Source organism: Pristis pectinata, chromosome 7 (genome assembly GCF_009764475.1).
Source record: "Pristis pectinata isolate sPriPec2 chromosome 7, sPriPec2.1.pri, whole genome shotgun sequence".
NCBI lineage: Eukaryota > Metazoa > Chordata > Chondrichthyes > Rhinopristiformes > Pristidae > Pristis > Pristis pectinata.
The window spans coordinates 80808647-80823098 of NC_067411.1; the positions used below are offsets into that span (position 1 = coordinate 80808647).

Consider the following 14452-nt stretch of genomic DNA (forward strand, 5'->3'; position numbering starts at 1 on the left):
GAAAGAGGGACAACATTGCCACCCTCCAATCATCTGTACTACTCCTATGGCCAATGAGGACGCAAAGATCATCGCCAAAGGTGCAGCGATCTCTTCCCTTGGTTCCTGTAATAACCTTGGATATATCCCATTCGGCCCCGGTGACTTATCTATCCTAATGTTTTTCAAAAGTTCCAGCACATCCTCTTTCCTCACGTTGACATGCCCTAGCGTATCAGCCTGTCATACACCATCCTCACAAATGGCAAGGTCTCTCTCACTGGTGAGTACTGAAGCAAAGTATTCATTAAGGACCTCCCCTACCTCTTCCGACTCCAGGCACGTTTCCTCTTTTATCCCTGATCGGTCCTACCCTCACTCTAGTCATCCTCCTATTCTTCACGTACGTTAATTTATTCCCTGGCCAATCATATCTTTCCTTGGTCTGCAACATATTTGTCTTTTCTGTTTCATTTATATTTTAGGCTTGTTTCATTTCTACAAAGAATATCTTACAAGTTTAAAGCTTTTCCCATCACTCCTTTTACCCCTTCTGCTACAATATTGGTATTCCATTCTGGTACGCGGAGTCTGTCTCATTGGTACAGTTCCGTCTCTGTTCCAGTACAACACTGTAATTTTCTCTGCTATACAATTCTAGTAATTTTACCAAGTGTCCCATGAAAGTTCTGTTCGTGACAATAAAAAGAAGTGGCAGGCAATGGCTATCTCCTGTAAGAAAGAGTCAAGTAATATTTAGTGACATTTGACCTTCAGTGGTATTATCGTCACTGCATCCTCCATTGACATCCTGAGGGCCACCATTGACCAGAACCCAACTGATCCAGCCACATGTATAGCTGGTCTACAAGTGCAAGTCAAAGGCTAGGAATCCCTTGGTGAGTGACACATCACCTGACATCCAAAGGCCTTTGCACCATCATACGTCAGGAGCATGAGAGAATACTCTCTCTACTCTCTGACACTAAAATAGATGATATCGTTGACAGTGAAAAAGGTTAACAAAATTACAGGGGGATCTTGATCATCTGGGTAAGTGGCTGAGGAATGGCAATGGAGTTTAATTCAGAATAGTGTGAGGTGTTGCATTTTGGAAAGTCAAGTCAACGTAGGACTTTCACAGTAAACAGTAGGGTCCTGGGGAGTGTTGTAGAACAGAGGAACCTTAGGTACATGGTTGCCTGAAAGTGGAGTCACAGGTAGACAGGGTGGTGAAGAAGGCTTTTGGCATGCTGGCCTTCATCAGTCAGGGCACTGAGTATAAAAGTCAGGATGTTATGTTGCAGTTGTACAGATGCTGGTGAGGCCACACTTGGGAGTACTGTGTTCAATTTTGGTCGCCGTGCTATAGGAAAGATGTTAGTAAACTGGAAAGGGTGCAGAAAAGATTTACAAGGATGTTGCCAGGACTCAAGGGACTGAGTTATAGGGAGTGGTTGTACAGCTAGGACGTTTTTCTCTTGGAGCGTAGGAGACTGAGATGTGATCTTATAGAGGGTTATAAAATCATAAGGAGCATGGAAAGGTGAATGCCCACAGTATTTTTCCCAGGATTGGGGAATCAAGATTTAATAGGAAACTTGAAGGCAAACATTTTTACACAGAAAGTGGTACGTATAAGGAATGAGCTGCCAGAGGAAGTGGTGACTCATTGCTGAGTCTAAATTCTGGAACTCCCTACCCAACAGCACAGTGGGAGTAGCTTCACCAGAATGACAGCAGCTGTTCAAAAAGATGGCTCACTTCTATCTTCTCAATGGCCATTAGGGATGGACATTAAGTGTTAGCCTTGCCAGTGACATCCAAATGAATTTTAAAAAGTATGTGGCAATAATCCAAAGATTGTTTTCCTTGAAATCCTATTTTTAATTTTGCTTTTAACTCGGGATATTTCAGAGCAGGACCTTTTCCCTGATCCCAATTCTGCTGTTTTCTCTGGCATTGACTCTGATATCGGGATTTTCTTTGTTTCCAAATTCTTCTCCAGCTGTCTTGTGATCTTCCTCACCTGTTCATGGCAAGAGGGAATGTTACCTCTCCCTTGATTAGATAACTGTCCTATCATTATCACTTTTCTATTCTTTTAACTCCTCCATCATTTGACCAACTTCCTGAGCCATGATATCTGGGTCTCTCTCCATTGTGCCCATCCACCCTGCTGTCTTTCTCCCTGTCCTCCAGAGAGCAAATACAATGCACCTACTGAACAGGGCCAGTGACTCCAAGATTGCCTTTTCAATCTCTCCTAGGTTATTGTCATCTGGGTCCTTGACAACCCATCTCTACCTCTCCCTAAATTTCTACATTTCTCTAGAGTGTCACTTTGCGCTGGATATTTCATAGAGTCATACAGCATGGAAGCAGGCCTTCAGCCCAACTGGTCCATGCTGACCAAGATTCCCATCTCAGCTAGTCCCAATTGCCTGCATTTGACCTATGTCCCTCTACACCTTTCATATCCATGTACCTGTCCAAGTACCTTTTTAAATGTTGTTAATGATGTTAATTCATCCCCCTGTCTCACCTTTAATTGCTCTGAGCAAGGATGAATGAAGATAGAGACACTTGTGACACATGTGGAAATCTGAAGCTGTCTTCTTGTTGTTCGGTCATTCACACTGCAGTGTTGACACATAACCTGCCTTGCATTGTTGGTCAATTTTATTTTTTGATTTACTGATAGTCTGAATTAAAGTTATGAATTTGACTTTTGTTAAAATTTACTTTCTTTTAACCCTTCTAATTTATTCACCCTCAGAGTTCCTCCTCTCTGGTTGGTGTGAAGTCACTTGGCTGTCACAGGCTTCTCCACTTCATCAACTGTGCAATACTTTTGCAACTTTACTCAGACTTTTGTCTTCCATACTGCAGGACTACAAGATTTCTCCAGTCCTCAAATTGTCCACTATTCTCTCATCCGGTCTCCCCATTAATCTCTACGAATCAGAACAAGTCTGAGTCTGGAGTGCTTCATCTTCAGCCACAAAGTCCTGCACTCCATCACATCCTCCCTAAGTTCCATCGGCTTTTCATGTCCCAAGCAATTTGATATAAAGATTCTCACTGTTACTTTCAAATCTCACAGCCTCACTTGCTATAAGTAAATTACTCCAGTCTTATGTGCCACCGTACAATCAATAATTCTTCACCTGCCGCATTCCTAGTCTTTGGAATTTGCTCTCTGGGACCTATCTACCTAACACAGACCTATCTACATTCAAAAGCTGCTCAGAACTCAATAGATTTTGCCTTCAGACCTTGACCTAACTTCTTACCTTCTTTTAGAATCCTTATTTTTTTCTTCCCCAATGCTTTGAAGTACCAGATATACTGTAAAAAGGGAGATTCTAAGCACATTGCTGTGTATTTCGTAGTCTAGATCTATTCTTTGACCTTCTCATTGTGTGTTGTTAGATTTGATTCCCATAAGTTTTGGAAATTAATTGGTTCAGTTTTGTAATGTTGCATCATACACATACATACTAGCTGTGTTGTACTGCATTTGTGAAAGTCATTATGAAACACTTGATGACATTTTGCAATGTAAGATTTAGGTTAAATGTTTATTACCATATTATGTTTACATATGTAACCTACTTGGGAAATATAATCCTCTAATGTTGTACAATAATGTTGTATTAGTTTACTCAGTGGTTGAGTTAAGAAATTACCTTCCTCAGAATTTGACATTTATATTTCTTTAGACCTAGCAATTCATCATGACTCTGGCAGCAACTTAATGAGTGTGTGACTATAGAATTTATCCTGCGGATGAAAATCTATTGAATGTCTGAAATGTTGTTGCTGCCCACAAAAAATGCACAGCGAGCTTACTTAGACTTGGGTCAGCCACTGAAAAGGAAATCTGTTTATTTTTAGGCAGATGCAAAAGTAATAAAAGCAGAAACAAAAAGAAAGTTTCAAAGGAAGACAGGTGCCTAGCTGACTAAACAAAGCCTGATCTCAGAACACATCTCTTTCTGAGAATTGGCTAATAAGCAGCTTCACTCTGGAAGCTGATTAGGTAAGTGTGAACATTATGTTATTCACTTTTCAAAGTAATCAATAATTGTAATAATTAAAATTGATAGCTGCAAATAACTTGGCATGAATCCACTACTAGAATACAGATTGCATATTAGCTTCAGAAATATAGGCAGTAGTGTGGAACACTTATTCGCCAATTTGGTTTTAGCTGTGCACAAATTGCTTTAGCAGTATCCAGCTGATTTAGACCTTTGCCTGGAGGTGCACTAGATTAATTGGTAGCTACACATTCATTGCTTGCAGAATGGACTCTATAATTGGGGAAATTTGTTAATGCCAGTTATAAAATAGCAATACAGTTCAGTTTTCCTGATAGCATTTCATTAGAGAAATCTGATATTTCACAGGCAAATAACATTGTCTTTAGGTTTTTAAATCCATTATTGTGACATTCTATCTTTTAATTTCACACATATTTTCATTAACTTTTTTTGGGGTACTTATAATACATTATGGGCATGAAAAATTAAGCAATGATGGTTCAATATTGAGACTTCAAGGGTTAGTGTAACACCTGGTATTGAGCTGATAAGAGCAGGAAGGTCTTAAATTTGACATACAGTCTTATGCAGAGTGAATTAACTGATCTCAGCCAATCCTTTGGCTAATCATGCAGCACTACACCACATGTGCATTTACCCTTGGAGCTATCTGTAACTACACACCAGCCAGACTGCTTTTATCATGATGAAGTATTCTGTGTAGATGACCAATGTTGGCTTATTTCAAAGCTGTTACAATATCTTGTTCATAAAAGCACAACTTTGAATCCATTTGCCTGTTTGTAAATGTCAGAATTGAGGCTACTGTGTTGAACAGCCAACAGCCAAAAAATCTCCTAATAAAGACCAGAACACCTTTTTCTTCATATAATTATGGAGGCTGCAAAAAAGTTATGAGAGTGCGTGATTTGTGAAAATATCACTTAATTAGTAGACCATTAATTACAAGAATAAAAAGCATTCATTGGAGGATTTCACTCCCCTCTGGTGACTGCTAGAATATGGTTCTATTAGAATAAGAAAAAAATATCATCTGTACAACTGGACACTTAAGAAAGATCTATAATATGAAACCAGTTTTCCGCACTTCGACACCACGAGTGAACAATATATCATGGCCATGTCAAGACCAGCAGAGATTTCTAAGTACCTCCAGAAGAGAAACTGACCAGATAATTTGTGAGTGAGTCATGATCAACCTTACGAGTGGAGATATTTATCACCGCATACTGGTCCTGACACATTCTATTTATACCCACATGGTTAGGAGATCACATAAAAAACACAGACCAGAAATAGAGAACAGAGAAAATAAACCTCTCCACACTTTCTAGACTGCACGTGTGATATAAAAAGAAGCTGCAAAGTTTGGACAGCCAGTAGCTCAGTTAAGAGATACAAAATAGTCACACTCTAGGATAGTAATGTAGGGATCGTGACTCCAGAAGAATATAATATCCCTCCTCCAATCCAGCGCAGAGTTGCTCATATAAGCTAAACTTTAGTAGGAGTTGTTGAGAGCAAGTAAGGAGCAGAATTTCTGGCACTCCCTACAATGGATATGACAATTAGATTGAGAATTACCATAGATGTTCTTGGTAAAGGTATCACTGGAGGAACACTTGGGCGGACTGCCCACCCCTGGAGAATGCAGGCAAAATGGGATTTAATATATTGTACACTCACCAAAATTATAAAATAAATAGCTTGTGGAAAAAAATCACTGCATTTAAAACTCTTTTAACAATAGCCAATATCAGGATATGCAAGGTGTAGCTAATTATAAAAACTGGTCTTTCCTCCCCACACCCAAATTATCCAATGCATGTTTTTATACCAACATTCAATACAGCTAAGTTAGAGTAGCCTTTGTATATCATTGTGAACATTAATTCAGTTACTAAAGGGTAGAAAGTGCCGAAGAATTATAACATTCTAAACCACACCATGTTGTATGGCGTTACTAATGCGCCAAATGGAATAGATTCGGAACAGATCTGGCAGCTTGAAAAACTGGGCATTCACAAGGGACTGTGGACATCAAGAGCAGCAGAAATGCACACTGCTATAATCTATAATCCCATGGCTCAGCATATTGCTCACACTCCATTACTCTCAAGCCCGGGAATCAACCCTAGTTCAATGAGGAGTGCAGAACGGCATGCGGGAAGTAGAACCAGATATATCTAAAAATGATGAGGTTCCAGCCTAGTTAAGCCACAATGCAGGACTACTTGTGTGCTGAACAATAAAAACAGCATGCAACAGAGCTGAACGATCAAATAACCAAAGGATTAGGTCAAAGTTCTGCCATCTACCACATCCAGCCCTGAATGGTAATGGACAATCAATCAGCTAACTAGTAAAGGAGACTCCAAGAAATTTCCCCTCCTCAATGAAGGTGGGGCCCTGTATGTGAGTGCTAAAGACAAGGCTGAAGCATTCACAACCATAACCAGCCAGAATTGATGAATAGGTGATCCATCTTGGAGAGACAAGAAACTACAGCTGTTGAAGTTGGGAGCAATAGAAAACCCAAACTGCTGGAGGAATTCAGAAGGTCGAGCAACATCTGTGGATGTAGAGGAATGGTTGACATTTCCGATTGGCTTATTCCTGAGATAGCCACCATCATGAGGCAGTCTCCAGTTAACTTGATTCACTCCATGTGATATCAAGAAATGGCCAGAAGCACCAGATACGGCAAAGGCCATGGAACCAGACAACATGTAAGGATCTGTCTTCAAGAACCAACTGTACTTTCCAGTTCACTTGCAACACTAGCATCACTTGACAATGCGAAAAATTGCCCGAGTAGACATCATTCACAAAATGTGGGACAAATCCATCCAATTTAACACACAACCATCTATTCCGATTTATTAGCGTTGTAATGGAAACCGTCCTATCAAGTGGCACTTACTCACAAAAAAAACAAACTCAGCAGACCAGGTGTATCAATAGAAAAGAAATCTTAAAGTTAACTGTTTCAATTTCCCCAGCATCTACTTGAACAGCTGAGTGTTTCTAACATTTTTTGTTGTTATTCTAATATTTTTTGTTCGTTTGAGATTTCCAAATCTGCAATTTTTTGTTTTTTGACTAATTAAGTGGGTCATTTTTTTTTGCTTTACAGAAGACATTGGCCTCTTAAAGGGACATGGTTCCACCAAAGCAGCCATCCATTACAACATGACCGAGGCTGGAATTCTTTATATGAACTTAGGAAATTGGTACTTGCCAGCTGTTCTACCACAATAGGTTTCACTGTTGCAATTGATCCTAACCTTACCCAACATCCATACACTTTCATTTAAGGAGTGACTGGTAATATTCAGGACTGAATTCCACTGGTAGACTTATCTTCTTACTGAAACTGGTCTCAAATCTGGCTCAGTTAGTAGTCAGAATCTTGAGGGTAAAACTTCAAGATCCAAGCACAAAATCAATATGCAGCATTGAGGGAACGTGTCTACACTTTGACCTCCTTCATTGGCTGTCAAGTAGTTTAGGAAGTCCTGCTGTGGTGAATGGAATCAAGTTCTGTTTTTTTTTCTGAATGACTCAGTGCCTGCTGCCATAAGCTTGAAGAATAGGTGTTGTCTTCAGATGAGATATCCAGATGAACCTGTCTCAATGGAGGTAATGGAACACATGGCAATATTTCAAAGGACAGGGATTCTCTCTAGTGTTCTGGGTAATATTTATCTTTCAACTACTATAACAAAAAAAAAATCTTATTATCACTACATTGAAGACACAGTGGAGTGCAAATTTACTGCTGTATTTCCCACTAACAATGACTACACTTGAAGTGCCCACCCTTTCAACATCTTTCACCAGCTATAATGTATTTTAGGATGTCCTGCTGTGGTGAATGGCATTAATTTCTTTTTCCTCCATCTGAATGACACAGTTCCTGACTTTAACCCAGATAGGTTTTGATGAAATTAGTGTGTTAATATATCCAGCAAACACCAAGTTACATAATCAGCAACCTGCAAGTAAACATGCCCCAGCAGTTAGTTCTACTATGGTTAAACCACTCAAGATATGTGACAGGAATAAATTTCGGAATAGCTCATAGCAATGGGGCTCAACAATATTCAGATCTGGTGTAACCATGAGCAATTGGCTGTTTTTTAATATTCTGAAATACCAGACTATAAAAGAAAAGTTAATGGTTTTTATGGTACGTGGACATCAATGAGGCTGTGCCCATTGTTCAGTTAATTTAATCTGTCAGTACGTCTTACATGAAGAATTACGTGCCGACTTGATGGAATGCTGAAAGCTTCACCAAAGTCTTAATTTAAAATGAACAGTACTGTTATTGTCAGCAGTTCCAGGCATGGATAACTGATGATGTATTTAACTCTGGCTTCAATTCTGCATATATAAATAACACAGCAGCTCAAGGTTTAACCCAGCAAAGATAATTAACAAAAATCAATACTGAGAGCTCTTGTCACTGTTTCTTCCAATCTACATGATACATCAGAGGAAATGGCATTGCACATTCAAACAAATGCAGGTTTTAGAAAATAATACTGCATTAATTGCTGTAAATGCAATTAGTTTAAACTTCTTTCAACACATATTAAATCACAGAGTACAACTTATTTTATGCTGAAGAAAAAAAAATACCAGATCAGCAACACACACAAAATGCTGGAGGAACTCAGCAGATAAATTAGACTGGTTTGGTCCATTTCCTTTTCCACAATATTGATCTAACAAGTCTCTCACATTTTTGCAGCACTGATACAGTTCTCTCTGCCTTCACCCTTGGGTCTGATATTAACATTAATGCTGCGCAAACAAGGTCTAGAATGACAAGGGACTTCACCTTTGGGGAACTGCACTATTTATCTCTTGGTAACAAGGAGACACCATGCATCAGGACAATATCAGGGTGCTGCTGACCACTTTGGGCAACACATTAGCTGCAGTGGAAGGTCTGAGGAAGATGGAGCTGTGAGACTTTGAAGAAAGGCTGTAAAATGTGAACTTGAACTATGCAACTACTAATTTACTCTTGGTGCAAATACAGACACAGAACAGATAGCATGCTGCTATTTTCTACACCCCCAATCCCATTGTTACATTTCCTATCATGCAGGGAAAAGCTGGTGTTGCTGTAACATTAAAATGTTGCATAAGAAAAGACTCAACACAAATACCAAAAACATTTTTTTATTCTGATTGCCGAATTATTTAAGGCAAGTATAAAAAATGAAAGCATTCAATATACACTTTACATAAAATAAACTAGATTACAGCATAAAATAAGTAACCAGGGCAACTGCGCAAATTCTTCCTAAATCTGGATAATTGTAAACATTTAAAACTGCCAAACTAGTTCAAAGTAATAAACAATCACAGATGTCTTCTTGTATGGGTGGGTGGAAGGGGTTATGTAGGCTATGGGGTAATCAGCCATTCAATATCATAAAGACATTTTATATTCACAGATGCTCATTATTTTCCATTTCAAACCTGTACACTATATACACAATCTAATGACCCTCAGAGCCCTCTGCTTGTATAATCTTCACAATAAACAACAATGCAGTGGACATGTGAATACAGTTAGCACACAGATGCATTTAAATAGTGTTTTCAAGGAGCCACCAAGTACACGTATACACTGTACCAAAGTGTCACTGTCACAGTTAGCCTCTCCGAGGGTCTACAGAGTCTGTCAAAATGTCATACACAGTTCAAGGAAACACCTACCCAGAACAGTATGCTCTATAAAACCAAGCAATTGTTGTCTTTTATTGATAACACTTTCAGGAAACAGAAACATACTGTGACAATTGCCAACAATAACCGACCCTGCCGTTGAGCCTGGTTACCAATACAAAAAAAAACAAAAGGTAAAGAATATATTTCAACAAAAGTTTAATTACAGCAACATTTGTAACTCAGTTATAAAATTTGCAATTTACAAATATGAAATGACTGGTTTTGCCTGACATCAAGGCATTTGAATTCAACACCATGGAACTGATGTCTGTATAAACCTCTTCTTCATGTGATCCAGTCACATGAGTAAAATTCAATGTACACTCATGATGCCATCACTCCCTGCCAAAGAGCAAGACAAAAGGTTAGAAAGGATTACAAGCAGTCCAGTAGTCCCTTTAGGGAGCAATGAATAGACCACAGGTAGAATTAGTTACCCTGACTTCGGGTAATGCGTGCTGAAATAGGTGACTGGCACCCTATTTGCGTATGTAAAATGCTAAAACATTTTGAGTATGAATTATGAAAGTCTACATTTATGTTATGAGCAATAAGTTGAGTGAAGTAGAGTATGGAATATGCCACAAATGTCTGCAGCCAATATTTCTAATAATTTCAATTGGAAGGCTGTCTATTAAGGATGGCATGGTCGCATAGCGGCTAGCGTGATGCTATTACAGCGCCAGCGATCGGGGTTCAATTCCAGCCGCTGTCTGTAAGGAGTTTGTACCTTCTCCCCGTGTCTGTGTGGGTTTCCTCCAGGTGCTCTGGTTTCCTCCCACATTCCAAAGACGTACGGGTAGGTTAACATGGGTTTAAGTGGGTGGCGTGGCCTCGTTGGGCCGGAAGTGCCTGTTACCATGCTGTATAAATAAAAATTGTTTTAAAGTATATACCTCACCTTCTCTGTGTCGGGAAAATGGCAGATGCAGAAGCTTGCGCAGCCACCTGCTGACCGGCAACAATGGCAGCGGATGTCAGCCCTGCAACAAAATTTGAGAGAATTCAGAATTAGTGGAACATGTAGTCAACGTATCCCGGGACTGATGAAAATTGTAACTCTGAACACAAAAAAATGGAACCCAATTGAGGATTTTCTAAATTAATTAACTGTTTAATTGCACCTTCTGAATAAAAGAACAGTGGTAGCACAGTGATTGTATTGTCTGGAATTCTAAAAGGTACATGTTTCATGTGTGCATCCAAAACAGATCCACCCTGAATGAATATCCATGGACTGAAAGCCACCAGCTCTGCCCAAAATTTTCATGGTTATGTGTTCTTGGCTTTGGATTGAGGCTTCAATCAGGCACATCCAATGAGTCCATGCTTCTGGATTTAAAGACACTCCTACAGTTTTTAAGTCAAACCAGTCTGAAGTTATATTGTCATTTATGTTTTATATTATCTTGCCAATTTCTCTTCTCTACCTTTTCTCCAGAAAGAGCTGGAGCACTGTACCATGGATGCTAATCATCCTCCAATAACTTGCCTAGATGCCATCAGGAAGCAGAAACACACTTCAAAACCAAATTGAGAGTAAGACGATTTTTAACCACCAGTCTGGCTCAGCTTAAGATGAAAGCAATCAAAAACCCAAAAGGTAAAATGCCAAGAACATAATTGGACATTTGCCATGAGCCCCGAGTCAAGATCACACTTGCTGCCCACTGCCTGTTGTGCCATACAAGAGGAAAGCTGGGATCAGAAACCCAATGCTTTAAAGAGCAAAAAAACCCACATCCTCTATTGCAACAGCTCATCTTATAGTGAAGTTCTGAAAGAACAACTTAAGAATTGTATGGAAATAAGTTAAAATAATTGTTGTAGGAATTAATTCTTATAGTCAACTTGACATAAAGTTAAAAGGACAACAGTAGAAAGTGAGGAAAAGCAAAAGAAAACTGCAGATGCTGGAAATCAAAAATAAATCCATCTAATGAAGGGTCATCAAACTGAAATATTAACCCTGTTTCTCTTTCCAACGACACTGCCTGATTTATTAAGTATTTCCAGCATTTTCTGCTTTTATTACAATAGAAACCATATGCTTAACTTATGACGATTGAGTTAGTACATTCATCGATAGTATATTTATCACACAATAATTTTATCTCCATCAAAGTGAAGAATTAGTGGCTCAGTTAGGTGAATACCTTGATATGGGTCATATTGGCCTGGTATTAGTGGATAGCCCATTCCAACATGGGTGTGGTGATGGGTGTGAACATGTCGTTGTGCAAAAGGTGAATGGCGTTCTCTTTCTCGCTCTCGCTCAGCTTCCCTTTCACGTTCAGGTGGAGCCTTTTCAGCAGGCTAGAGAAAGAAAATATTGCACCAATTCAGAAAATGTATGGTTCTGTAGAATTGATTACTTAGAATAGAAATTACCATTTCCAACTCATTGGGCTAAATATTTAGATCATAGACATAAATCAAGATGCACAATTTAACATTTTCTGCTCATGCCATTGGAATAAGAATAAACTGAAAAAAAGGAATCAGAAACCCTTTTTTTGTACAAAACCCTTTTGAAGAAAAATAAAAAAGGAATCAGTTTTGTTCAAATGAAATGATAAAAGGTGGCACACATTTATGGAACACTTGTCTATGATTTACTATGCATATGTTGGTGGCTCTGTGGGGTGTGCTGACATTTCAGATCTCCTCACAACGCTAAAACCTTAACCAGAAATGAGGCCCAAAAATACATCATTTTCTGATTCAGTTATATGAAAATAAGAAGTTATGTTTAATGTTTAAAAATTTTGCTTAGAAATTGTACTACTCCCATTTTAGGTGTGCACAATGCACACTCGGTTCACTGACAAAAACACATTGCAAAATTGGCCAAAATCAATTTTGAAATAGCATCAGAGCTTACATCCAGAATTAAGCGCTAATATGTGACCTGCGCTGTTCATGACGGAATCAGGCTCAAATCAGTGCAGCTGACAACACTCTGTTGCATAGCAATCACAGAAGGGCATCAGCCCTTAAAGGCACCCTCTTACTGGCAGCCAAGCAGCAGCAGCACACAAGGTGGCTGCCATAGAGAAAATGTGATTCTCTGAAAGGGGAATTGAAGTCCTTATAGCAAAGGTGCATGGCAGGAGGGACGCTGTGTGCATCAGGGGAAGGCAACAGACCCACTTGGCCCATCGTCAGAAGAACTCAACAAGAGGTGCCTCAAGATGTCTGCTCCAGCAGAATCCTAACTCACGGAGCAATTTTGCCAGAAATTTTACGATCTTACATGATAGATCAAAAAACAATGTTCACACAGATTTATCCAGACAAACACACAGACAGACAGATGCACGCATGCAAACACACACACATAAACTTGACACAAAGAGGTTAAAGCTTCAAAGGAAAGATAATCAATAGCTTACTCAATGTCTGTTGTGTCTTCCCTTCAGGGCAAGACAACAAGGATTATGAGGGGAGTTACCAACATTTTACAGGTGGGGGAGAGACATCCTAATCCTTTCGGGCAAAGGGGTGAGAGAGGTCCAATACACCCAACAAAAGAGAGTGTAAAAAGTATGGCAGGGAAGCTCATTAATAATGTTTCAATATGATGACTACATTGTCTTTGATTCAATCTACAGGAGGCATCCTTATTTACCATCTGAATGGTGCCATCACATTAAAGATCCATGACTCAGTTTACGATCACAACTATCTTCTAAACATTGTTTGGTCTTTACAGGCTGTTGATTGGAGCCTTCTGAACATCAGAACACCGCCACTCTGAGCAGTGGGGGGTGGGGGTGGGGGAGAGGCTGGAGTGTGGATGGGGGCAATAAAGATGATGAAGGCAACAATGAGTCATTCCTGGTAACATTACCTGGGGTGAGCACATTAGGTTAGAGGGAGGTCACAGGGAAATACGGTAGGCACTGAGCTAGAGTCCAGGGAAGGTATAGGTGTTGGCGAGACCATGCTTCCATACTGCTCCACAGGGGTCAGATGAGGGCCACATCTGGGAGTTTATATCACCAGACCAGTGTTGACATACACTCAGATAATAAGCATATTGTTAAGCCATTCTAACTGAATGCAAATATCAAGGAGCAGGGAAGACTCCATACTCCTTGCTCTCGTAGGAGGTTGTGTGAGCTTGGAGACCGTGACCCGTCCCCTCTGCAGTTGATTATAAAGGCACTTTGGCACTCCTGCCACTCAACCCCTACTGACGTTGGTAGGCACTGACGGAGCCTCTCTGCTTCGACATAGACTCAGCCTGATCTAGCTTTGAAGCTCTGAAGTAACATGTAGCATGTGCCTGCAGGGAGCAGTCTGACATCCTCACAGAGCAGGAGAATTCTATGTGAGCATATCATTGTCCTCAATGAGAGGTGAGATGTCACTCTTGAGCAGGCTGGTACTCTCAATGGTCACTGGGATGTTCCCCTTCAGTGGCTCATAGTTCTCCAGGAGCGAAGGGATACTGCAGATCAGTGACCAGCTCTTCTGCACAACACAGATGCAGCACATGTGGGTTGCTCTCCTACTGGTGCAAAGAGAATCTGTTTTTGAGTAGATTACGCTCATACAGGAGCAGAAATATGGCAGGTGGAACTCGTCTCTCTCTCTCTCTCTCTCTCCTGCAGGAGCAGTGATGTATCACTGCAATTTATATACCT

At 39.9% G+C, this 14452-nt stretch overlaps 1 protein-coding gene across 8 annotated transcripts in view; it reads right to left on the minus strand.

The window, feature by feature from the left end:
• Window positions 1-9238: 9238 nt before the first annotated feature.
• Window positions 9239-14452, minus strand: part of znf608 (zinc finger protein 608) — a 77930-nt gene continuing 72716 nt past the window's right edge. For 6 of the 8 annotated variants that reach the window (XM_052020357.1, XM_052020352.1, XM_052020358.1 and 3 more), the window contains 3 exons: window positions 11957-12116; window positions 10702-10783; window positions 9239-10142 (listed from right to left, as the gene is read on the minus strand). In XM_052020357.1, coding sequence (XP_051876317.1) covers window positions 10136-10142; window positions 10702-10783; window positions 11957-12116 — 249 coding nt within the window. In that variant the 3' untranslated portion in view covers window positions 9239-10135. Of the gene's footprint in view, window positions 10143-10697; window positions 10784-11956; window positions 12117-14452 lie in introns of those variants that run through there. The other 2 variants (XM_052020355.1, XM_052020356.1) reach the window with 2 other exon arrangements.